The sequence below is a fragment of the Perognathus longimembris genome, chromosome 28 (assembly GCF_023159225.1).
Source record: "Perognathus longimembris pacificus isolate PPM17 chromosome 28, ASM2315922v1, whole genome shotgun sequence".
Taxonomy (NCBI): domain Eukaryota; kingdom Metazoa; phylum Chordata; class Mammalia; order Rodentia; family Heteromyidae; genus Perognathus; species Perognathus longimembris.
In genome coordinates, this window is record NC_063188.1 from 63,599,891 (window position 1) to 63,627,542 (window position 27,652).

General features: G+C 42.3%; 1 protein-coding gene across 1 annotated transcript; it reads right to left on the reverse strand.

Moving 5' to 3' along the window:
• Window positions 1–25,056, reverse strand: Yipf6 (Yip1 domain family member 6). The gene is made up of 7 exons (XM_048335934.1): window positions 24,673–25,056; window positions 16,291–16,419; window positions 14,299–14,377; window positions 10,441–10,483; window positions 6,366–6,491; window positions 4,949–5,106; window positions 1–672 (listed from the first exon to the last, which is right to left on the reverse strand). Exons 1-7 carry the CDS (start codon window positions 24,727–24,729, stop codon window positions 557–559), a joined length of 708 nt encoding a protein of 235 aa, XP_048191891.1. The 5' UTR covers window positions 24,730–25,056; the 3' UTR covers window positions 1–556.
• Window positions 25,057–27,652: the final 2,596 nt, after the last annotated feature.

Below are 27,652 nucleotides of genomic sequence, written 5' to 3' on the forward strand. Positions count from 1 at the left end.
AAGCAACAGGTACCAGATTGCCTCAGATGACAATCTGAATATTGGTTAGTGCATGGTTGCTCCTCCCACATCTACAAACCCTTCCCCAAAGTTTCATTGCCTTTTTTAGCTTGAGAGAAAAAGAAAATGGATACAGACTATCCATTCTTATTTAGGAAAAGATAGGCATATTCTAATAGTCATAAGGCAATGTGTTTAAGAGCTGCACCTAAATTGGCATTCCCAAAGCTGACAATAGTTTTCAACTTGATTCAACTTGTAAGGTGTTTCCATGTGCTTCTTGAGTCACTGCTTGTCACCTGAATGGATCACATTGACAACACCCTGCCAGAAGGAGGTATCATATTACGTATATTGGAAAGGAATAACAGTAAGGGGAAAAGGACAGCCTTGCAAACATCAGTTCCTTCCACAAGTGATGGCAGTGCCGCATGCTGTATGGCTCCCTCTTCATACCTCCAATTCAAATAAGAAAGGTCTAGAGTCAAAGCTCCATGGTAAACTGGATCATTCCAACAAGCCTTCAGTCCACTGCTTTCAACTCTGTCCTCCTTTCCTAAGGGATGAAGGTGAGGATCATCCAACTGATGACAAAATAGAAGAGGAAGACAGGGTACACAGCGAGGGCTTTGCGGTTTGGAGGCTGGCTATCAGCTAGGAAAGCTGTAGAGGCTAAACAAGACAAAGGCAAAACCAAAAGCAATACTTAATATAATACAATACCACTAACACTGACTAAACTTCAATAGGCTGGTTACAAAATTTGGAATACAGAATTACAGCAAGGTTCTCTTGTATTTATAACCCTCAAAGAATCACAGTAAAACTTCACTGAGAGGGCTGGAGGTAGAGCACTTGTCTAGCATGCACAGAGGGCCCTAGGGTCCATCCCCAGCACCATAAAAATCAAAATGTAAAAAAAGTCCACTTAGATATTGTGATCTCTCCACAGCTGAGGTCTCGTGGTTTCAAATACTAAGGCTTTAAAAGTTTTCAATTTCCTGGAGAAGACATTTCTTACTCTTTTGTATAAAGAAACTGGGCTGTAATACACAGATGTATAAGATAGGTAATTTTCTTTCTTTCTATGTTACTATGGCATTTTTCATCTCTTTTCTGAAATCATATGCTTTTCTGAATGGTATCCCCATCCATCCATGAAAAGCCCACTCATTTGTTTACTCATTAACAGTACTACCTCAGGGGGCTGGGAATATGGCCTGGTGGCAAGAGTGCTTGCCTCGTATACATGAAGCCCTGGGTTCGATTCCTCAGCACCACATATATAGAAAAGGCCAGAGGTGGCACAGTGGCTCAAGTGGTAGAGTGCTGGCCTTGAGCAAAAAGAAGCCAGGGACAGTGCTCAGGCCTTGAGTCCAAGCCCCAGGACTGGCCAAAAAAAAAAAAGAGTACCACCTCTAGGAAATCGTCCATGGACAACCACCTAGCTTCCTTCATTCCAGGTAGCAGTGCCCACTTCTGTCTTCTGTGTCCTTCCTGTGACTGGCACAGACTTCAAGCTCATACCTCAACACTAATTATGGTTCTACATGTCTTCATGGCTGTATCATCACTGTGAACTCTAAGGAGCATGCTCCAGCACAGTACCTGCACATGGCTTAGAGTTAATAATTATGTGGTGAGTTAAAGCCTCTCTCTCCTATGATTCTACAAATTTTGAGACATGGTGTCTCTCTGTACACTAGGCTGACCTCATACATGCTTCCCTCCATCTTTAGCTTCCCAAGTGCTGGGATTGTACATTGCGTAACACCATACACCTCTGGCTTAAGATACTGGTTTCTGATCTGTGGGCCTGGACACCAAATAACAGAGCTAATAAAAATACATTTAATAGGCTAATATAAAATTATATAAAATAACAAATATGTAATATAGAGAGAACTATTAAATATGTACAGTATATATAATAATATACAATTAACAGACTCTAAATGAAGGAATAAAGGGGGAAGCACCCAAGCTTAATAATCTTTGATAAAAATCAATCTTCCAGGTCTTTTTTTAGATTACTTCTTAGTTTTTAATCCATGTTTCAGAGTAATGACATATAACTTCACTGAAAAATATTAAATATTAAAACTACTGAATAAGCCAATGAACTTCTACGTTAAGCTGCAATTTAAAGAGAATGTTAGGGGCTGGTAGCATAGCTCAAGTGGTAGAGAACTTGCCTACCAAGGGCAAGGTCTTGTGTTCGAACCTCAGCAAAGTCCCCTTCCCCCCAAAATAGTAAAGAGAATTTTTGAAATGTAAAAACAATGAGTATATGGCATTCATTGCTATACTTTTTTTTTTTGGCCAGTCCTGGCGCTTGGACTCAGGGCCTAAGCACTGTCCCTGGCTTCTTTTTTGCTCAAGGCTAGCACTCTGCCACTTGAGCCACAGCGCCACTTCTGGCCATTTTCTGTATATGTGGTGCTGGGGAATCAAACCCAGGGCCTCATGTATATGAGGCAGGCACTCTTGCCACTAGGCCATATCCCCAGCCCCTCATTGCTATACTTTATACAGTGGCTCGTGTGTTTGATTCTAGCTATTTAGGAGGCTGAGATCTAAGGTTCACAGTTTGAAGCCAGCCCTGGTAGAAAAGTCCTTGGATCCCTTATCTCCAATTAACCCGCAAAGAGCTGAAAGTGTAGTTATGGCTCAAATGATAGAGGGCTAGCCTTAAGTGAAGAAAGCCAAGCGAGAGTACAAGGCCCTAAGTTCAAACCCTAATATCACACACAAAAAAACTTTCTACAGGAAGTTATATGCTTCCTTGAAGTGTTTTCCAAGAGAATAGATGTCATAAATCAGATCCTCCGTACAGATGATGCCATATTTACCAAAGGATCAAGCAATCACATGTTATTTGTTAAGGCAATTCACCTTAACAAATGAAGTGGAATGAGGAAGACCACCCATTTTGTAGAAAGTGGAGATGCTGGCAACAGGGAGGATCAGATCAATAGGCTGATTAGAAGGATGAACTGAGGTGTCTGCCATGCTATTTTTGTAATTGGATCTGTTAATAAACAGTGATGCTGGCAAATTACAAAAAAAAACAAAAAACTGTCTACTAAATTAGAAGTGTACTTATAAGGCTTTCTGCACATTCCCAATCTGAAATGCTCCAAAATCCAAACCATGTCAGCAAGATACCACAAGTGGAAAATTCACCTTATATGACAGGCTGATGTAAAAACTGAGGTATACTTAAAAAATGTATAAAAATTACTTTTAGAACTGGGCACATGCCTGTAATCCTAGTTACTCAGGAGGCTGAGATCTAAGGATCACAGTTCAAAGCCAATCTGGGCAGAAGAGTCTGTGAGACTTATCTCAAATAAACTACTCAGAAAAGGCCAGAAGTGGCACTGTGGCTCAAGTGGTAGAGCATAAAAGCCTGGAGGCAAAAGCTGAGTGACAGTACCCAGACCCTGAGTTTAAGCCCCAGGACTGGCAAGAAAAAAAGTAACTTTTAGGCTATGTCCTCTAAGGAGGATGGGGGGGGGGGAGGGAAGTGACAGAGGGATACATTATATATGTATGGAAATGTCACAATGAAACCCCTTTGTACAACTAATAAAAACTAAAAAAAAAAAGGAACTGAAAAATTTGACCTTGGGCTGGGAATGTGGCTTAGTGGTGGAATGCTTGCCTAGCATGCATGAAGCCCTGGGGTCAGTTTCTCAGTACCACATAAACAGAAAAATCCGGAAGTGGCACGGTGGCTCGGCAACAGTACTCAGCACAGTGCCCAGGCCCTAAGCCCTGAGTTCAAGACCTAAGACTGCCAAAAAATTGATCTTGGTCTTTAAAAAGAGTGTATATAAAATATCAATGATGTTTAGGTTTAGACTTAAATCCCATGATCAAGAAATTGTATTAAGTGTATTGCAAATATACCCCAACTCCAAAAAGATCCAAAATGTAAACTACTTGGGCAAGGAGTACTCATCCTGCCTGCAAAGACACTCACAACCTACAGCAGGAAGTGATGTAGTGCTGTTTGGGTTTGGAACTTGATGCATATGACCTAGGGAAAGCAGCCTTGCCCATAAAATGGGACTAGCATTTGTTGTGAAAGCTATAGATAATTTGTGCCTGCACCATAATAAACAATCTGTAGATGGCATTACTTTCATTATGACTGATTTTGTCAGGAAAAAGTCCAAGGCAATTTGACAAGTAACTTATGCTTTGTATATACCAGGATTGAGTAGAATCTAGTGCAACCTATTTTAATAATCCTGCCCATTATTTAAGGAAAGATGTGATTCTTGGCTGGGCTTGGTGAAACATATCTATAATCCCAGCACTCAGTAGGCTGAGCCAGAAGGATAGCAAATTCAAGACTAGCATAGACTTTATAGCAAGACTGTCTCAAAAGAAAAAAAATTGTGACTCATTATCTCATTTTTTCTTTTCTTTTTTTTTGTGCACTGGAGAACTCGGGGCCAGACCTTTCTGTTTGGTTTGGTTTGGATTTGCCAGTCCTGGGGCTTGAACTCAGGGCCTGGGCACTGCGCCCTGAGCTTCTTTTGCTCAAGGCTAGCACTCTACCACTTGAGCCACAGCACCACTTCTCGCCTTTTCTGTGGTATTGAGGAATTGAACCCAGGGCTTCATGCATGATAAGAAAGCACTCTACCACCAAGCCACATTCCCAGCCCTCTATATCTTTTTTAAAAGATATTATCTTGTAACAGTATTACTAAATTGCCCTTGAACTCACAATCCTCCTACCTCAGCTTTCCAAGGAACTGGGATTATGGGCACAGACCACCACACTCAATGATTTTCCATATTTTATAAATGCAGATACATGACTGAGACACATTGGACCCCAATGCAATCAGAATCCATTTTACAACACTCATGTCAGACATTGGAATCTCATTGCTCCTAATCTGGTCTACAGAACTAAGTACATACTTACCGACTACAGACCAAGCAAACATCAGAGTCACTACAAAAAGTCGAATCATGAAGTTTACTGGTCCAGGTTCTGTTAGAAGTACCAGGCGACAAATTACCATTGCTACTGTTAAGGGAAGTATGCAGTAACCCAGGACACAGAGGCTCTGAAAAAAAGATCTACAAACAACAGGCATCCACAAAGATCGTTAGTATAGTTGGTTGTGGCATAGCATTTTCACACCATAGACTCTTGTCTCCCTGCATAATTATAGCTACACCCTAACATTGGCCTCCCATGGGTTAAGCATGTACTTTCTCTCCCCATGCTCTTAAGAGTTGAATTGGGGGGGGAGGTGGGAGAAAAATGAGTGAGGGGGTAACAAATATGAAAAGAAATGTACTCACTACCTTATGTATGTAACTGTAACCCATCTGTACATCACCTTGACGATAAAATTAAATTAAAAAAAAAAGAGAGATGACTTTAGCTGGGCAGCAGTGGCTGATGTCCATAATCCTAGCTATGCAGAAGACTGAGATCTGAGGATCATGGTTCAAAGCCAACCTAGCCACGAAAGGCCATGAGAGTCTTATCTCCAGTAGCCTAAAAAAAAAGCTGGAAGTAGAGCAGTGGCTTGCTCAAGTGGTAAATCACTAGCCTTCAGCAAAAAGAAGCTCAGGGATAGTGCCCAGCTCCAGGACTGTCACATACATATTCTCTCTCTCTCTCTCTCTCTCTCTCCTCTCTCTCCTCTCTCTCCTCTCTCTCTCTCTCTCTCTCCCTCTCCATCTCCCCCCCTCTCAACACCTCCTTCTTCCCCTGAACTTTTTACATGGTGCTCCTTATCCTTTTCAACTTAGGTAACTATTTGAGAATTTGTTTAAAGCTATGCACCACCAATCCCCCAAATGTGACTGACTATAAGGGCTAGACAAAAGATCTGAATTTTATTAAAGGGTCCCAAAATAATATACTTTAATTCTACTAAGTTATCTCTCTATTCAGTAGTTATTATTATTTTCTGGTTAATTGTTTTCTTCATGGTACTGGGGTTTGAACTCAGGGCCTCACACTTGCTAGGCAGATGCTTTACCATTTGAGCCAGTCTCCCAGCCCTTTTTGCATTGGTTATTTTTTGAGACATATTCTCACTTTATACACAGGCCAGCTTGGAAGGTTTGTGCCACCCCATGCAATCACTGATTGATTGAGATAAAGTCCCAACCAGTCTTTCCCAGGATGGCCTACAACTATGATCCTTGAATCTTCACCTACAAAGCAGCTAAGATTACAGACTTGAGCATCTGTGCCTAGTTATTCAATGCTTTCAAGTGAAGTTTTTGTTTGGTTCTCACTTCTTGATTTTCCTTAAGAGAGATCTAAATAGCATGGCTTCCTTAAAATTCAAGGTTAAAATCGAAGGTATGGTACTCACATGTTTCCTCCAAGAAGTTTTGAGTTAAGGGTAATAATAACTGCTCCAAACCAAACAATGACAAATACTTCGGCAAACTGGGGCCCTCCATCTTCTTCGCCATCCAAAGAGCTTCTTTGCAGCATTCTGAAACAATGGCACAGCATGAGAACTAATGTTTTACATGGAGGAACAAAGTTAAAGCACGGATTCTCAAAGACTGAACCACATGTTGTTGCCATATCTCATCTGGAGGTATGGTATTTGGAATGTATAGATCTTGATGGAAAGAAGATGCCATAAGTATTTGGCAAGGCTTCCTTTCTTCAAATAACAAATGCCTCAAGACAGTATTTGAGCTTGTTACTATGTTTAAATTGATTGTCCTTTCCATTTTAGCACAGGTTATAAAGGGCTGAATGTGGTTCACAGACATGAGACTTTGGGTCCATACAATAACTTAAAGCCATTTTAAATATATTTTGACATTATTTTAAAATTGGATAATTTCACCTAATAGTAATGTAGTTCTAGTACTCGGGAGGCAGAGGCTGGATTGGGAAATTGATGCCAGCCTAGACTACAGAGTATGATCCTAATTTTTTAAAAAAAGACAGCTGGGCACCAGTAGTTCATGCCTATAATCCTAGCTACTGGAAAGATAAGATCTGAGAATGAAGTTGAAGCCAGCCTGGGCAGAAAAGTGTGAGACTCCAACAAACCACTTACAAAAAAGTTGGAAGTGGAGCTATGACTCAAGTGGTAGGATGCTATCTTTGAGCAAAAGCTCAGGGACAGTGTCCAAGCCTTGAGTTCAAATCCTAGGAGCAACACACAAACACACACACACACACACACACACACACCTAATTTAATAATTTAAAAAAGAGGTCATGGCTCAAATGGTAGAATGTCTAACTAGCAAGCATGCTGAGTTTACATTGCAGTACCACCAGATGGATGGATGGATGGACAGACAGAGAGGGGGGGAGGAAGAGGGAGAGGGAGAGAGAGATAGCATGTACTGTTGGGGTCAGAGACTTATCTTAATGGGAGAGCACTTACCTAGCATGCATGAGGACCTGGGTTCAATTCCTAGCACCACAAACAATAACTAAAGTATCTCTGGATTTTCTTATACCCCAGTCCCCCTCTTTTCTTGGCTTTATTTACTTTTTAGATAGGGTCTTGCATTTTACTCCAGGAAGGACCAGGATCATGCTCTTCCTACCTATATCTCCCAAAATGCTGGAATTAGAGATATGCACCATCATATCCAGACTGTTTGTTGAAAGGGAATCTTTTTCTACTATCTTTTTGCCTAGGCTAGCCTTGAACCAAGATTCTCTCCATTTTGCTACTAAAATAGCTAGGATAACAGGTGTGTGCCATCATAGTTGGCTCTCATTTTTGTTTGGCGGGTGATGGGTGGAGCTCTCAATATATACACCAAGCTGGCCTAGCACCTGCCATGTAGTCGAAAATGGTTTAGAATTTCTAGAATGCAGCTCTCCTATCTCAGACTCCTGAGTGTTGAAATTACAGGCATGTAAGGCCACTATTGCCTGGGTTTTCGTGTGTGTGTGTGTGTGTGTGTGTGTGTGTGTGTGTCGGAGATGGCTATACCTTTAAGACCTGGGACTGCTGGCTGTTATCCACTCCCACCTTCCCCCCGCCCCCGGGTGTGGAACCTCCCCCGCCCTCTGTCTGTAAGCACGTCTCATAATGGCACCGGCCTGAGCCCAGAGGACCGGTCCTGGGGGGACTGTGGTCTCCCCCTCTGCGGGAAGTTCCCATGACATCACCATGATGGGCATGCTCACCAGCCTATCGTTAGCACCTGGTCAGTCCTCCCCCTCCCTCATCATTACTGTTATATAAACCCCTCCCCTGAATAAAACTTTCGGAAGTCGGTAGTCCATCAGATGGCTCCCCGAAATCTCCGTGTCCAGTGTCTGCTCTTAAACGTAAGGGGGGCTTGGGACGGGGGAGGGGGGGTTTCGACGGCCCTACTCCATCTCAGTTTAGCCCCAACCGGGACACGCTCTGGCCTCCCTTGGGCGGGAGAAGCGCGTAGGGCTGTCCCACAACCAGTGTAGCGAAACGTGTGTGTGTGTGTGTGTGTGTGTGTGTGTGTGTGTGTGTGTCCCCTGAAGCTTGAACTCAAGGCCTGGGTACTGTCCCTGAACTTTTATACTCAAGGACAGCACTGTACCACTTGAGCCACAGCTCCACTTCCAGATCTCTGCCTCCTGAGTAACTAAGATCATAGACATGAGCCACTGGCATGCTACCTGGCTGGATTTTTTTTTTTTTTTTTTTTTGCCAGTCCTGGGCCTTGGACTCAGGGCCTGAGCACTGTCCCTGGCTTCTTCCCGCTCAAGGCTAGCACTCCGCCACTTAAGCCACAGCGGCGCCGCTTCTGGCCGTTTTCTGTATATGTGGTGCTGGGGAATCGAACCTAGGGCCTCGTGTATCCGAGGCAGGCACTCTTGCCACTAGGCTATATCCCCAGCCCTGGCTGGATTTTTTGAAAAGCCAAAATATGTCACACTGTGGCCCGCAGTCATGTGCAAGTGACAGAGAATTGAGGGCTTCATGAGTAACTAGGAGACTACTTGGTGCACTAAGTTACTCTCTAGCTATTAGGTACATTTGGATTTAGTTCAGATGCTTAAAAATGGAAACAGTCTGTATACCTAATAAGTTATTGTACATGTGTGTACATATATACACATGTATGTATATATACACATGTGTATGCATATATATATACACATGTTTTCCTTACTAAGAGATTGCTTTGTAATGGAATGAGATAGTTAACATAAATATTTTCTGTCAAAAGTTTCAAATACTGGACTTATACTATTTGGATTTGGTATTACATTATCTAGGAAAAAAATAGTAACAGCAAGCTCATAACCCATTCCTCCTACAGAGTGCACAGGAGGCACAAGTAGGTCTTGCCTAGTAATAGTGCTTGTCAGAATATGGGAGCTTTCATGTCTAGGCTGTACATGCTGCAGCTCTAGTTCTGACAATCAGATGCACATGAGGTTTGTTTTCTGCATGTCCTGCTGCTTGTGCATGGATGGAGAATAGTCCTGCCTAGTCTGGAAAGCAGAACACCCACACGCTCATCCAAGTTTAGTCACTAAATATGTCATGTCATGTGTTAGGACTCATCTTCTCTGCAACAAAGTAGGGTTCAGCTATTTAAGGTTAATCTTCTATTAATATGTCTGTAACGTTATACAGAATAACTACATTATGATGTGAATGTGCACATTCTCAATCTAGGAGCATAATTCAGTTGGTACAGCACTTGCCTAGGATGTGTAAGACTCTGGATTCAATCACCAGCAGCACTCAAAACAAATGAGAAGAGGTTTTGGTGATAAAGCACAGTGGCAGAGTACTTGCCTGGCATACAGATGGCCCTGGATTCCATCCTCAGCTCCACAAAAAACACAAAAAAAGTTAGTTGTAGAGAAGCCATCAAAGTCCTCAATGAGGCCAGTGTGGTAGTGTACACCTGTAAGTCCAGCATTTGGGAGGCTAAGAGAGGGAAACCATGAATTCTAGGCTCGCTTGGGCTATATAATAAGATCCTAACTCAAAGAGAAAAACAAGAAGATGTCATAAAGGATATATTGTCAAACTTACCCTCAATTCTTTATTTTTTTTTTTTTTGCCAGTCCTGGGGCTTGAACTCAGGGCTTGAGCACTGTCCCTGGCTTCTTTTTGGTCAAAGTTAGCACTTTACCTCTTGAGCAACAGCGCCACTTCCAGCCTTTTCTGTTGATGTGGTGCTGAGTAATCGAACCCAGGACTTAATGCATGCTAGGCAAGCACTCTACTGCTAAGCCACATTCCCAGCCCTATCCTCAATTCTATTTAAAATTTTTTGTATTGTTATTATTGTGGTAATGTAAAGAAGGGTTACAGTTATATAAATCAGGTAAAAAGTACATTTCTTTTTGGACAATGTCATCCCTTCCCTCTCTCTCTCCCAGTTTTACCTTCAATTCTAAAACTGCACATAAATGCGTAGCATAGCTCACATGTGAAAGAAAGGATATGTGGTACTTACAGTGCTAGTGTCACACAGAGGATCAAAGGGCCCCACAGATCCCCTGCAAGGAAGCAAGGACAAAAGACTGTGTAAGAAATCATTGTGACACAGCAGAGGATCAAAAGACATAAGACGATGCTAAGTGAAATGAACTCCATGTTATGGAAACGATTGTTATATCACAGATGTAACTACTTTCAACGTCCCATGTGTATCTGTAGCTTCTATTATTGATGATGTTCTTGTATCCCCTTCCTGTGGTTGTACCTGCCCTATCTCTGTATCTTATCTGAGTACATTGGAAACCGTGTATATTAGTATTAGAACTAGGAAACTGAAAGGGAATACTAAAATCGAAAGACACAGGGTAAAAAACACAAACAACTACAAAAGCAGTATTTGCAAAACTGTTTGGTGTAAATGAACTGAACAACTCTTGGGGGGGAAGGGAAAGGGGGAGGGGGGAATGAGGGAGGAGGTAACAAACAGTAAAAGAAATGTATCCAATGCCTAACGTATGAAACTGTAACCTCTCTGTACATCAGTTTGAGAAAAAAAAAGAAATCATTGTGACAAAACTATCATCCCTTCAATATCTTCACCACTACCCCTTTTGATCCACCCCTTCCCTGATTTTTCTTAGTTCTGTGACATATACAATGCATTTTTGCCTGCATTCTATATCCATTTCTCCCATTCATTCTTCTTTATCTTTCCCCATCCCACTCCCTTGCAAGTTTCCTGGTACTTATTTTGTTGGGCTTTGACTTAGCCTTTCTAAAAAATTGGACTATTCGTGCTCTTATAGAGTCTATTATACTTCAGTTATTTATGACTGCTTGAGTAACAAATGCATTGTATACATAAATTGCTTTGTTAAATGGCAAAAATTCAATACATAACCTAAAAATTAAGGAAAGTGAGGAAAGTGGTAGGGTGGGAGTGGTGGGTAAGAATGTTCAAAGGGGTTACATTGATCAAGAGGCACTGTATTCATAAACGGTACATTATAAAATCTTTCCTTTTTTTACAGTATAAAGGATACTGTTTCTATAGTTTACTCTATGGAAAACTTATACCAGTGAACATAAACAATCACTGCAAAACATATAAAAGACAGCAACCTAAATATGCTGATGGAAAAAATGTTTTCCCTGGTGTTTTGTTAGTGTACAGTCATTGAACAAAGTGAGAGGTTTGAGTGGTTTCATGGTGATTTTATTATACATGATCATAATGAGTTCTCCAATCACATTCACACACTCCGTCACCATAAGCCTCCCCTTCCTCTACACTCCTGATAGTTCCCTGCAAATAGTATCTCTTTTATACTCATGTCATTCCAGCTTATTTTAACATGCTTATCTCCAGTTCTGTACATTTTCCTGCAAGTGACACATTTAATTGTTCTCTAAAATTGTATTTTTTTATCCTTCATGGGCTGCTGGGCCCCTAGGTTGATTCCACAACTCCACTTCTGCTGCTATAAACATAAACATGGATGAGCAGATTTCTACTGTATGCTGACATACACTCCTCTTGCCATCCTGCCTAGGAGTACTCTAGCAGTCATATGCTGGTGGCATTTTCCACCTTTATTCTACTGTCTCCCCTCTAATTACTGCTCTTGGAATTCAGATGGCAAGGCTTCCACTTCTGCTGCCTCCCACTGTGCCCCACCCTGACTCCCAATTCTGAATGTATAGGCCTACAATTCTAGCACTCAAGAAGCCAAGGCAGGAGGATGGGGAGTTCAAGACTGGCCTGAGCTACAAACTGAGATGCTGTCTGAAAAAAAAAGAAACAACAATAAGCCCCATAGGATTAGAGAAAACAATGTGTCCAGCAGCTGATGGCTCATCTTATAATCCTAGCTACTCAGAAGGCTGATATTTGAGGATCTCGATTTGAGGCCAGTCCAGGCAGGCAAGTCTGTGAGACACTCCAATTAATTTCCAATTAACCACCAAAACATGCTGAAAGTGTAGCTGTGGCTCAAGTAGTACTGAGTGCTAGCCTTGAGCAAAAGAAGCTCAGGCACAGCACAAGCCCCAGGACCAGCACACAAAAAGTAATGTGTCCATACGTATATGGGGGCATGCTAGAAAAATAACTACCACTGGTGGCATGTCTACTAAGTGCCAGGTGCTGTGCCACATGATCTACAGCATCAGTGTCTCTAATCTACACTGTGCTATTGTCTCCACTGTAAAATGAAGAACCTAGAGCCCTAGAAAAGTTAACTGTATTATACAAGATCACACTCTGCTGAGAGAACTGCTATGGAAGTCCACATTTACCCACACTGATCACTCTACAACAAGGGGGAAAGTCTGTGACCTTTGTTAGCTGCAACTCCCAGTACCCCATGATCCTGATGATGCAACCAGTGACCAACGTAAGACTGCTCTGATGTTTCTTCTTTTAATAGAATAAGTCCTTATTTATTAGGAAATTATATGGTGTTTGCAAAGCAAGAAAATTCAAATACTAGTTTTGGGCCCAGGCTAAGTAACCAGAAGATTCTTATTTCTTCTCTCAAAAGATAATTGTATCCTCGGGCTGGGGATATGGCCTAGTGGCAAGAGTGCTTGCCTCGTATACATGAAGCCCTGGGTTCAATTCCCCAAGCACCACATATACAGAAAACGGCCAGAAGTGGCGCTGTGGCTCAAGTGGCAGAGTACTAGCCTTGAGCAAAAAAAGAAGCCAGGGACAGTGCTCAGGCCCTGAGTCCAAGCCCCAGGGCTGCCCCCACCCCAAAAAAGATACTTGTATCCTTACATGACAGTTTTCTGCTATAGTTATTTTTTTGGATAGGGCCCAATATCTTTGCCCTGGGTCAGCTTCCAACTATGACCTAATGGTGTTTTGCACAGTTCAAATTATAAGTTCGTACCACTTTGTCCAGCTTATTGTGTTGAGTTGGGGTCATGCTAAATTTGTTCAGGCTGGCCTTGAATTGTGATCCTCCCAATATTTTCCTCCCAAGTAGGGAAGGAATTAAAGGCACAGACCACTCCAGCTGGCTGTGATTTGATTTCTTTAATAGACTGTGAGTTTGAGTCAACATGGGCTATATGGAGAGACTCTGTCTCAAAACAAAACAAACAACAACATAGTAAGAAAATTAAGATTGCTTAAAAAGAAAAGTGAATGGCCTAACAATTTTTAGAAAACAAAATGTAAGACCATAATCATTGGACTCTTCAGATTATTTTTTAACAAAGAAAGCAGTCATCAAATGAAATGACAGAAATGCAAATAAAGGTACCATAAACTCAGGCATTATTACTGGGTATTTTACTGGTATTCTTTTTCTTTTGTGCTGGTATTGGGGCTTGAACTCAGGGTCTGTGTGCTGTATCTTTCCTTTTTTTCTCAAGACTGGTGCTCTACTACTTAAGCCACAGCTCTACTCTTTTTTGCTGGTTATTTGGAGATAAGTCTCACAGATCTTTCTGCCTTGCTGGCTCTGAGGATCTTCAGATCTTAATCTCCTGAGTAGGTAGGATTACAGGTGTGAGCCCACTGGTGCACAGCTATTTGCTGGTATCCTAAGTGAGCATTATTACACCTGCCTTCTCTTGGACACATTCAGTTTTGTGATGTGTTAGTAGCCTACAGCAGTATTGTTTTGCAGTATCTGCTATGGCATTTTTTGGGTAAGGGAAGATGATCTATACTGGTTGATAAAATGAGCAAACCCTTTCAACCTCAGATATTCCTTTGTAAATTTCTTCCAAAACTTCCATGTACATATTTCTTACATGGACAAAATTACCTCTGTGTTAATATTACCACCTTTGCCTTCTAAAATACTAATGATAATGTACAATGTTAGGCAGCAAACTCTCACAAACTACATATACTTACAGTCCCGCAGAAGAGTGTTACTTTTCCTTGGATACAACACATGCATGAATTTTTTCCCAACAGCTTTCAGATCACGCATCTGAAAGATATAAACAACTTGTATTGTTATAGCCAAGGCTGCAAGGCAATCCCTTCAACTTACTTTGCCAAAATTTATTTTATAATCTCCTGGGAGCTCTTCATTGAATTTCAGGGCTAATTCTCGAAAACCAGAAAGGAAGGGGTTATTTTCTCTAGTAACTCCTTAAGCCAACATCTAACACTTTCATTTCCTTTTTTGTTCACCAACAGGGCTTGAAGTGAAGGCCAGTCCTCAAGCACCAGACCAAATGAACTATGCCTCTAGACCCATCTACCAGTTCTGCTCCAAATTTGAAAACTCTGTAAGAGAATCATGGCCATTCCTATATTTTATTTAGAGAAATCAAATATATACCTCTAAGAAAAGCTCCTTAGCCAAACATAGCACTGTCCCTGAGGTTTTTTACTCAAGACTAGTGCTCTACAACTTGAGCCACACCTCCATTTTTGGCTCTTTTGTGTGTGTGTGATTAACTGGAGATAGATTCTCAGATTTTCCTGCTTAGGATGGATGGCTTTGAACTATCATACTCAGATCTCAGCCTCCTGAGTAACTAGGATTATAGACATGAGCCACTGGAGCCTGGCAACATGGTGTTCTTTGTAACAGGTAAAATAAACTGGCTTCCAGTATTTACAGTTTATCTGGCAAATTAATCAATACACTGCTGTAGGCAAATATAACTTCTCAAAATAGAGTAGAGATAATTCTATCCTACTTTTTTGCCAGTCCTGGGGCTTGGACTCAGGGCCTGAGCATGGTCCCTGGCTTCTTTTGCTCAAGGCTAGCACTCTACCACTTGAGCCACAGCGCCACTTCTGGCCTTTTCTGTTTATGTGGTGCTGAGGAATCAAACCCAGGGCTTCATGCATGCTAGGCAAGCACTGTACCGCTAAGCCACATTCCCAGCCCTAGCCTACTTTTTTTTTGAAACAAGATCTCATATAGATTAGGCTGGCCTCAAACTTGCTATTCTCCTGATTGACCCTCGTAAGTGCTGGGATTACACTGTGCCCAACTCAATTTTTTTTTTTTTTTTTGGCCAGTCCTGGGGCTTGAACTTGGGGCTTGAGCACTGTCCCTGGCTTCTTTTTGCTCAAGGCTAGCACTCTGCCACTTGGGCCACAGCGCCACTTCTGGCCATTTTCTGTATATGTGGTGCTGGGGAATTGAACCCAGGGCCTCATGTGTACAAGTCAAGCACTCTTGCCACTAGGCCATATCCCCAGCCCCAACTCAAATTTTTAATTGTGGTAATTTGTTGACATTTCACCACTTGTAAATATGATTTACTCAACTGGAATTTTTGTGTTGTTCATTTGTTTTCAACTTTCCTCTTTTACAAAAAAATGTTATAATGAACAACTTTGTATACTGAATTTATGTGTTGAAATCTTTAAATTTGTTTTGTCAGTATGTTACATTTAGAGAAGCAAAAGTATTCTGAACATTTAAAAGCTGGTGTGTGTGTGTGTGTATGTGTGTTTGTGTGTGTGTGTCTATATATCTGTGTGCACACCAGTCCTAGGGCTTCAACTCAAGAGTCTGGTTATTGTCCCTGAGCTTTTCTGCTCAAGGCAAGTACTCTATCATGTAAGCCACAGCTCCACTTTTGACTTTTTGGTATTTAAGTGAACCGGGCTTTCCTGCCCAGTCTGCCTTCAAACTGCAATCCTCAGACTATCAGGCTCCTAGTAGCTAGGATTATAGGCATCAGCCACCAGCGCCCAGCTTAGTATCAGTTGTAGCCAAACTGCTCTCCTAGAAAGACTATCAGGAGAAATTATTAAATTTCAATAAATAAAATATACTGAAATTCAGTGAACCAAAAATACTACTGCCCCAAAAGTCATATTAGGTATTTATTTCCATAGTGCTGAAGAGAAGTTCTGTCAATCTGTTGAACTTACAATAGTATTCTGCACAGACTCATTTAAGGTGGAACTGTCACGTTCTCTGATTCGAGATTTCATAGGAATGGTGATTTCTCCCTCTATTGGGATGTCTTGTGAGATGGATATATCTGAAAGTCCTGCAAACTAAGAAGAATTAGGAAAAAAATTAAGCCTACAATCAACTGTAGCATTCCTCAAAGACATCATTTCCTAGAGTAGGTACCAGATATTTCTGGGGTGAAAGTACATGTTAGGTCAATAGGCATTAAGCAATAAAGCTGAACTATAATTTTCTAGCACTTTTTTCAATTTAAGGAATTGGAACGTAATAAAAAAAAAATACTAAGAGTAAATGCCAGTCCTGGGGCTTGAACTCAGGGCCTGGCTCTGTACTTGGTTTCTTTTTTCTTTCTTTTTTTTGGCTCAAGGCTAGCACTTTTTGTTTATGTGGTGCTGAGGATTAAACCCAGGGCTTCAAGCATGCTAGGCAAACACTTTACCACTAAGCCACATTCCCAGCCCCCAATACTTTCTTTCTCTCAATATTTCCTTTCTTTCAAGGACTAAACATCTACATGACACAAATTAGCAGCACTGAAATAACAGCTGCAGCTATTAAATAAAAAGTAATCTTTTTAAGATTTTATTTTTATCTTTAGTTGTACAAGAGAGTTGCTAGTCAACAAAGTAGTATATGAATGAATATAATGAATCTTAATCCATGCTACCCTTTTTCATCATTCTCTCTCATCTCTCCCAACCTGTTTTTCCCCTCAATTTTCTTAATTTTGAACTTGCACTGAATTTTAGGGTTGCATTTCCCCCCTCTTCCTTTATTTGTCTATCCCCCTCCCCTTTATCTTGCCCCCGACTTCTGAGTACCCAATTCCTATCCTATGATCCAGAAATTCCACTCTTATCCCAAAAATTACAAACCAGGATACAGTAAAGCTATCAGTACAATCATGTTCATTGCAGTACTATTCACCATAGCCCGAGTATGGAATCAATCCAGATGCCCCTCAATGGACGAATGGATCAAGAAAATGTGATATGTATATGTGTGTGTATACTCATCCATTAGAATATTGTACCACATATGTATATATTATTCTTCCACTAGAAAGAATAATATTGTACCATTTGTAAAGAAATGGAAAGACTTGGAAAAAAACGGTTAAGTGAAATAATTCAGGCCTAGAGAAACAAAGAATCTATGTTTTCCCCCATATATGGAAGCTAGAATTAATCTATAAATATATATACACTTCAGGGTGGTATCCAAGCATACCTAAATGTATTAACCTAAATATGGTAGAGTGAGGGAGAACTCAAATGATGTAATTCCTTAGAAAGGCTCACAGTTCAACAAAAAAGTGATCTTTAAAACAGTCCCACTTCTTAGTTGGTGGCAGTGCCCTCTGCTGGCTGAGAGAAAGCATTGCATGAGATGTAATGGGAAATGGGAGGAACAGGGAGATTGCAAAATCTCATGCTGCCTTCTTTTTACCAAGTTACCAGGACATTACAGATTAGATCAGACTCTCCAAATGAATAAAGAATACAGTCTGAAATGTTTTTGGTAGGCCGTGGGGCTTGAACTCAGGGCCTGGGCACTGTCCCTGAAGCTCTTTTGCTCAAGGCTAGCATTCTACCACTTTAGGCCACAGTCTCACTTCTAGTTTTCTGATGGTTAATTGGTGGTGAGTCTCATGGACTTTCCTTCTTTGCCTCTGAACTGTGATCCTCAGATCTTAGCCTCCTGAGTAGCTAGGATTACAGGTGTGATGCACTGGCACGCAGCAGTTTGAAATTCTTATGTTCATTTGCTAAACTTGATTATTGTGACCTAAAACTCTGGAATCTATGCATTCCTATGAAAACAGAAGGAAGCCCTTCTCATACAATTTCAGGCTAGTAGGCCACAGTTGAAGATAAATGAAACAAAAGGCAGCATAATGAAACTTTATGAAGAATGAGATTGTTCAGACAACTGATGAAAAACTTAACTACTCTATTTTGTATGAACAAGAAACAGGCTGTATGATTTATGATGTTTTCCCAGAGGAAAGGAGAGAATTGGGTGATAGAGCACACTGGGACAGAAGCTAGCCTTTCTCAAATATGTTTTTCTCTGTATACTGTTTTAAAGTACTTCACTAGTTCAAATATGAAAGAAAACAGTAAAAATGAACAAATGCATTTTCTGTATATTGGATTAAATACAAAACCATGAGAGTAATTATCTTTTTGGTAGTACTGGGTTTGAACTCACAGTTTATTCACCTGATGGTTAAGCACTCTACAACTGAGCCATACCCCCAGCTCTGTTTTTCACTCTTATTTTTTGAGGTAGGATCTTGCTTCCTATCTGAGCATGCACCTGGCCCATGATCCACCTACTTTCGGCTTCGTATCATTGTTGGGATGACAGGCAGTGCCATCTGATCCAGGTTCTCTCCACTGAGTTGGAGTCTCACAGACTTTTATGTCCAGGCTGGCCTTGAACTATGATCCAACCAATTTCAGCTTCCCACATAGTTTAGGGTAACAGGTATGCATCACTGTACTCAGCCATGGTTTGAGAAGAGGTTTTGCAAATTGTTCAGCAACATTAGCCTCAAACCGTGATCCTACCATTCTCAACCTTCCAAGTAGCTAAGATGACAGGCATGAGCCATCAGCGTCCAGGCAAGAACTACAAGTGACTAGGTCATGGTAATACTGTATTTTGATTTCTACAATCTAGAAGGCTTAGAAGGGTATCCTCCCCATCAGGACAAGGAAAAAAAAAAACAGCAATACCAGGCATCACATGGATGAGAAAGAATTCAGTTATGGTATTAAATTAATTGCTAAAGGCCAAGTATAGCTAGCAGGAAAGAATCAAACTCCTGGCAACAACTTTCTGAAGGAATATTTACTTGCAGCCACTTGCAGGCTCCCCACAGAAAAATCTGAGGGAGGACAGTGTGGTTGCAGGTATAGAAAAGGGAGCAACTCCTACTCTGAGAAAAATAGAGAGCTCTACCAAATCCTCCCCACCAAAAACAGGCTTTGATATGACCCACACGTTGGAGTGATCAGAAAAAAAAATAAGATGATTATAATGAATGTGCAAGGGGCTTCAGAGGGAAAACAAATGCAGGAATGTTGGTGAATACAAGAAGATGAAAAGCCTAAGAATCAGAATGCAGCACTAACCAGAGCTGGTGGTACATGCCTCTGATCCTACAGACCTAGAAGGGTAAGATTTGAAAATCCCTGTTTGAAGGCAGACTGGGTAAGAATGTCCAGGAGACTATTATCTCCAATTAACCAGGAAAAATCTGGAGCTGACTGGAGATGCTCAAGTGGTAGTGAGCCAACCTAGAGTGAAAAAGTTGAGATTGTGCCCAGAGCCCGAGTTCAGACCCTAGAAGCAGCATGCATGCACGTGCGCACATGCACATATACACAGACAGAGTAGCACTAGAAAAAAATGAACATAGTAACAGATGGTAAGTTTGAAGTCTACTGGGCAACACTGATAGACTCTCTGGGGGTGGGGGGTAGAATAGAGCATCTAACACCTATCAACTTATAAACTCAGAATTCTAGAATGAGAAGACAGATGTAACAGAAATGTTTAAAATGATAATGGTTGAATTTTTTTTGTCTGTCATGGAGCTTGAGCTCCGGGCCTGGGCACTGTCCCTGAGCTCTTCTGCTCCAGGCAAGCACTCTACCACTTAGAGCCACAGAACCACTTATGGCTTTTTCTATTTATGTGGTACTGAGGAATTAAACTCAGGGTTTCATGCATGCTAGGCAAGTACTCTACCATTAAGCCACATCCCCAGTCCTGAAAAAAAAATTTAATGACATATCTAAGCCTAGAGAGCTACAGTCAGGACAAACATCCAATGCCCGGTACCAGCAACTCCATGGCTATAATCCTAGCTACTCAGGAAATGGAGATATGATGATCTCAGTTCAAATCCAGTCTGGGCTTATTTCCAATTAATGACCAAAAAAAGCCAGAAGTGGAGCTGTGGTTCAAGTGATAGAGTGCTAGTCTTGAGCATAAAAGCTCAGGGACAGTACCCAGGCCTAGAGTTCAAGCCCTGGGACTGGCATACCCACAAAGGAAGATAAACACTCAAAGCCAAAATGAAAAAAGAAATCCACAAAGCTAAACTTTCAAACTACTAGACACCAAGGATTAAGAGAAAATCCTGAAAGCATTCAAAGAAGGCATTGGGACAGAAATAAGAATCACAGTATCACAGATGTCTCACTAAAATCACAAATATCTCACTAAAATCACACCAGCCACTTTGAGAGTGCTGAAGGATAAACAGTATTCTGAACTGGCAAAGAGAGTTGTCCAACACTGTGGGAAAATAAACTTTTTTTTCAGAAATGAATAAGCTGAGCGAACACTACAATAAATATGTAAACATTTCTTAACTAATCAAAAGATAACAAACCATCTAAGGAGCCTGTTAGAGACTACCAGGGCTCACAATGAATACTGAAAATCCCATCACTCAGGAAGTTCTAAGCATCTAGAGGCCACCTCCCAGGAACAAGGGCAAAGAGCAGTCAAGGTCTTTACTGTGCCACAGTGACAGAAGCAGAACTGACTCTCCTGCTCCTGCTATGTGTCTTATACGTGTTAACACATTTCTTCCTTACAGCAACTTTGCCATGTTAGTACCTTTATTGTAATTTTGCCCAGAAGAAAATGAAGTCAAGATATGTCAAGTCATCTGCTCAAAAGTGACATAGATGACAGGCACTGGTGGCTCACGTCTCTACTCCTAGCTACTCAGCAGGCTGACATGTGAGAATCAAAGTTCAAAGCCAGCCTGGGGAAACAAATTCAAGACTTTTATCTCCAAAGCAAGAAGCCAGAATTGGAGGTGTGGCTCCAGTGGCAGAGTGCCAATTGTAAGCAAAAATGCTGAATGAGAGCTCAAAATCATAAGATCAAGACCTAGTACCAGTGCACAAAAAAGTTACACCAGTAATAAATGATGGAGATGGCAATTGAGCCAAAGGTATTTGGCTCTAGTAGATGGAATTCACATGTTGAATACTGAATGTGTGCTATATGTGAATGTCACTAAAATTTTTTGGTGGTGCCAGACTTGCTAGGCTAATGCTCCTCTAATTGAGCCACACACCACCCTATTTAATTTTTATTTTTGCTTTTGTTATTTCTAGAACAGGGTGTCAAGATTTTACTCAGGACTGGCCTTTGACTATGATACTCTTACCTATGGCTTCCAACATAGCTGGAATTGCATTTATAAGACACTACTCCTACATTGTTGTCCAAGATAGAGTCTCACTAGCGTCTTGCCTGGGCTGGCCTCAACCCATAATCCTCCAGATCTCTGCCTCCCAGGTAGCTGGAGTACAGGTGTGAACCACTTCACCAGGGTCACTTAATTCTTTGTTTTCTTCACTTAAGTCTTACAGGAGAATTGTTTCCAATGGGAACAGACCTCCTTTTGGCTTCAGAGGTTGTTCCTTCTACTATACTGCTCTGAATCTGCTAGCTGTAGCAGGCAGCAAAGAAACACAAAACATGCAATTCTAGAGTTTGGAAGAAGAATGTCATAACAGTACAAAGAAAATATGAGTTCAAAAAGGAGTGCTTGAGGGATGGGAATATAGCTCTGTGCCATCTGTGAGATCCCGAGTTCAATCTCCAACACCACAAAGACCCTTGTTTCTCTCTTCTCCTCTCCCTCTCTCACTTCCTCTCTCCCTCCCCCTCCCCCTCTCTCTATCAGTTCTGGGGCTTGAACTTGGGGCCTGGGCACTATCCCTAGGCTCTTCTGCTCAAGGCTAGTGCTCTATCACTTTAAGCCACAGCGCCACTTCTGGTTTTCTGGTGCTTAACTGGAGAAGAGGCTCCTGGGGACTTTTCTGCCTGGGGCCAGCTTTGAATTGTCATCCTCAGATCTCAGCCTTCTGAGTAGCTAAGATTACAGGCGTGAGCCACCAGTGCCCAGCAGATGGTTGCTTTTCTGTTTGTGGTGCTGAGGATGAAATCCAAGGCCTGATATATGCTATGCCTGGCCACTAACTAGACATGGACCTTAGGGGGAAAAAAATCAAACCTCTTTGCCTCTCATTTTCTCAGCCTGCATTTTTTCAATTAAAAGGCAGGTAACTGAAGTAGGAAATAGGTAGAGAATGTATAACACAATGTCCCAGTACACAGCAAGTGTTCAGTATCTGAGAACTCTTACACTCACCTGAAATTTGAAATACTCCTTATCCTTGGAGGCCTCTCAAACATAACTTCTTTCCTATAGCTTGCTTGATCACCACAAGTGAACACAGTTATCATATTTGTGTGTGTGTGTGTGTGTATGTGTGTGTGTGTGTGTACTGGGGCTTGAACTCTTGCACTCACTTGGCTTTTTTGCTAAAGGCTGGCACTCTACCACTTATGACACAACTCCACTTCTGGCTTTTTGGTGGTTAACTGGAGATAGTCTGGTGGTAATCATTACCTTATTGCATAACTGTAACACCTCCCCGCTCATCACATTCTCAATAAAGATTTTTAAAAAAGAGTCTGGGGCTGGGGATGTGGCTTAGCAGTAGAGTGCCTGCCTAGCATGCATGAAGCCCTGGGTTCGATTCCTCAGCACCACATAAACAGAAAAAGCTGGAAGTGGTGCTGTGGCCCAAGTGTGCTAGTCTTGAGAAAAAGGAAGCCAAGGACAGTGCTCAGGCCCTGAGTTCAAGCCCCAGGACTGGCAAAAAATAAAGTATGATGGACTTTCCTACCCAGGCTCACTTTGTATGATGCTCAGATCTCAGCCTCTTGAGTTACTAAGGATTACAGGCATGAACCAACAGAACATCTTCTTTTAAATTCCCCTAGGGCTATGAATATGGCCTAGTGGTAAAGTGCTCACCTCACATACATGAAGCCCTGGGTTCGATTCCTCAGCACTACATATGGAAAAAGCCAGAAGTGGGGCTGTGGCTCAAGTGGTTGAGTGCTAGCCTTGAGCAAAAAGAAGCTAGGGACAGTGCTCAGGCCCTGAGTCCAAGCCCCAGGCCTGGCAAAAAATAATAACTTCTGTACTGCCTTATTTTAGCAGTGCTACTTGTATCATCCCTGCAAACCTGACTCTAGGCACCATAGGGTTAGGCCCTTTGCATTTCCAGAGGTAACTAGTATAATGTCTTACATGTTGCAAGAGTTAAATCAACATTTGTTGAATAGGAGATTGGATATAGAATTATGGGTGACTGGAACCACTTACATTAACATAAACTTTACTGAAGTTGGGAATGGTACTTAATACTTGTAATCCCAGCACTCTGGAGATAGAGGCAGGCAGGTCTCACTTGAGTCCAGCCTGTTGAGCTATTTGAGAGTTTAAGGGGGAAAAAACCTTCATGGAATGGGGAGGGCCAGTTTGGATGGAAAATACTAACTACAATGAGCTAAATAGCTAAACATTTGTGACTCGGACAAAATAGGCATCATGGATATGTTAGCTCATTCAGTCCTTCCTTTCATTATTCTGGTGATGAGTTTCTACACTTTCTAAATGATGAAACTAGGGTGCACGGTGATTTTACTCAAGGTCACAAGTGCTCCATAAAAACTTGGAAACGTGGCTCAAATAAATCACTCTTTCCTATCTCTGTGCTAGATATGGAACTCAGAGCATTGGAAGTGCTGAGAAAGCATTCTTCTACCAGTGAACTCCATTCCAAACCCTAAAAATTCACTCTCTCATTGCTCTGTCCCAGGTGCCTTACTGAGGTGCCTAGAACACAGAAGGTGCTCAATAAATACTTGCTGAATGGAGATGAACATAATTTAGGACTACAAACAAGTTTACTTGATGCTGAGCTCAATCCTCCACTCTGCTTAATCTCCAACAAAGAAAAATGCAAGTATCATTTATTGAGCAACTACTATGCCACCGGGTGGGGATGGGGTTCATTCCAGAAGGAAAGCCTTTAATTACAAGCAGCACAAGCTATTGTCCACGGATGTAATTTCTCCTTCTATGGAAAACACTGCGACTCCATGGGTTAATGACAGGTCTTGAGATAATCTGGGTAGGGAACAGTGGAAGAAGAGATAGTAGGAGTTGGGCACAACCGGGGAGGCGCCCCAAGGACGTGGGAAGGGGAAGTGGAGAAGACTTTCACCAGGAGGCTGGAAGGAGCAAGCAGGGCAGGGAATGCACTTAGCTCTCACAGAGCACAGGTGCAATGTTGGGACTGGTGCTAGCACTGGGTACAGCACAAGCCCTCCGGGCAGGAGGACTCAGGCTTGTTCAGGCCATGAGCCCATCCCCCAACTTTTTTTAGGGGGCACTCTGCCTCACCCTCGGTCCCTTTGGTCGCAGTTCCCAAGCTCACCAGGGGCCTGGGCGATGCTGTCTCCTGGTCTCCGGGAGACTCCGTCGCCTCCGCCATCTTGGCGTTCCTTCTCCAAGATCTGGGTCGCTCCCACAGCTCTTTGCGGAACCTGAGACGTGGAGGTCGCAGGAGGTCATCGCGTCATCGCGCCGACTGTACGTCACCAAAAAGCGCCCAGCCGCTGCTGATGGCTCCGGTCCCAACCCTCAGTCCCGGCGCCGTGCTAGGATTGGTGTTTTGAGCGTGGGCTGGACCTCCACGTTGTCTCCCTTCCTCGCTCCGCGGCTTGCATGTCACTCGCTCGCCTTTTCCCACGCAGCCCTGGTGCAACCCGGGTCAGGCTCCGGGTTCTTTTCCAATCCGCCGACTCCCCCGACGCATTCGTTCCGCGTGCCAGGAGTAAGTTCCGCGGGGCGGCCCGCAGCCCTGCCCTCTCGGGAAAGAACCCTTCGGTCTCCAGTCTGCCTCAGATCCACAGCGCCCCCCCCCCCGGGGGCCCCTTGGCTTCTGACTCCCCCATCCCACACCCGTAACGTTTCTAAGGAGCCCGCGGCTGTTTGGCACCCCTCCTCTCGAGGGATTCACCTTTCAGCCCCGAAGAAGACAGATGGGGCTTTGGGAGCCAGACATCTAATCCCATGACATCTAAAATAGCTAAGCAGGGGCTGGGAACGTGGCTTAGCGGGTAGAGTGCTTGCCTAGCATGCATGAAGCCCTGGGTTCGATTCCTTAACACCACATAAACAGAAAAAGCCAGAAGAGGCTCTGTGGCTCAAGTGGTAGAGTGCTAACCTTGAGCAAAAAGAAGCCAAGGACAGTGCCCAGGCCCTGAATTCAAGCCCCAGGACTGCCCCCCCCCAACAAAACAAAAAATCTACACCCAAACAAACAAAAACAAAAGTAAAATGGCTAATTGGGGCCAAAACTGGAAGTGTTCAAGGGATTTTATGGCGTGGTTACTCTAAGAATCAATTTTCTAACAACCCCCCCACCAAAAGGGGAGGGGTGTAAATGAAAGTCCACATGGCCCAACCGCTTTCCCCCTACCTCATCGTGGTGGGGCTTTCTCAGTGGTTCTTATTCTCTTATTCAGACCCACCCTTCTAAAATGATGTCAACAAGAGAGCCATTGTTGACGCTGTTGTTCCATGAATGCCCTTTGGGGCTGTCAAGTAACCAACAGGCTAGGAAATGGGGATGAAATGAAGTACTTAATAGTTTTGGACAGACAAACTACAAGTACCCAAGTGGTAAACATAAGAATGTGGAATGCAGAGGAATAAAATTCTCAAAACAATGGAGCTTTTTCAGGAGACTGTACTCTTTGTTTGGTTTAAATATTGTTAGTATAGTTCTTCAGACCATACACATTTTCTAGTACTTCCTTTGAGAAACTGGTACTAAAAGTAAGGCCACTCAGGAGGCTGAGATCTGAGGATCGAAGTTCGAAGGCAGCCCAGGTAGGAAAGTCTGTGACACACTTATCTCTAATAAACTGACCCCCCACAAAAGCCAGAAGTGGAGCTGCGGCTCAAGTGGTAGAGTGCTAGCCTTGAACAAAAAGAAATCCAGGGACTACATCCAGACCCTGAGTTCAAGCGCCAGACCTGGCACACAAACACACACACACACACACACACACACACACACACACACACACACACACAAAATAGTAAGGGCAATATATATATGGAACCTTATTTAAAATGTCAAGAGACTATCATCTTCAGCTTTGACTGGCATCCGGGTCTCCCACTCCACTTCCTTCTCCAGCCCACAACTCCCTGACTTCCTACACTTTTCCCACCACCAACTACCCTCCCACTTTTCTGAAGCCACTGATAATTTCTATTTCCTTCCACGCCTCCAAAATTAGTTATCTCTCCTTACCCACCAGGCTCCCAAATTCTGTCCTTGACCTTGTCTTTCAACTTCCTACCCACTCTTTCAAAATAGCTTTGATGCTAGTTGGGAGGGGGACAGGCCATAAAACAAGCCAGTTGGTCATGAAACAAGCCACTTTGACATGATTTCAGGCTGAATGCCCATTATCTTCATTTAACTAACATGTTACAGGTTGGGAAATATGGAAGAAACTAGGGAGATAAAAGAAGGGCATGGCATAAGGACAGATTCCTGAAATAGGAATTAGTCTGTTTTTCATTGCCAAACAAACTTGGCCATCTTTTAACACACATTATGTTCTGCAAGAACATGCACATCTATAGGACCTGTGGGAAGTACTCAAAATTGCTTACAAACTTTGTAAGTGATCCAAGTCTGATTAATATTTAAGCTAAAAGAAAATGTTCTTGGTTCCATATTTCAACACAATGTAATGCACAATACAATTAAAATAACTGGAAAAATCAAAGATAAATGTTTCCTAAAAATAGTCAAAATTGACTCAGAAAGGTAGGAAATTTCATTAAAATAAAAATTTGGGCCAGGTGCCATTGGCTAATGCCTTTAATCCTAGTACTCAGGATGCTGAGATCTGAGGATCATGGTTACAAGCCACTCTGGTCAGGAAAGTCCTCAAGACTCCAATTAACCTCCAATTAATCTCCAATTAACCATCAGAAAACCAGAAATGGCACTGTGGCTCCAAGTGGTAGAGCGCTCAACTAGAGTGAAAAGGCTCAGGGACAGCACTCAGGCACTGAGTTCAAACTCCACAACCAAGAAAAAAAATTGGAAGAAGATTTTATATAGGAAGCAAGATGCAGAACAATTTGTATAGCGTGCTTTTACCTGGGTGAAAAAGTAATTGCAGTGGAGATATGTTTGTATATATGTATATGTATATCCTTTCCATAAACTTGAATATTTATGAACTACTGCAGGAGGCTACACAAGATATTAGTAACTGATTGCCTCTGGGGAAAGAAACCTAAGGTGTGGCATAAAGCAGTGGATGGGCTTTTTACTGAAGATTACCTTGGTTTTGTTACCCAATCAACCTAACTGAGGATGATCT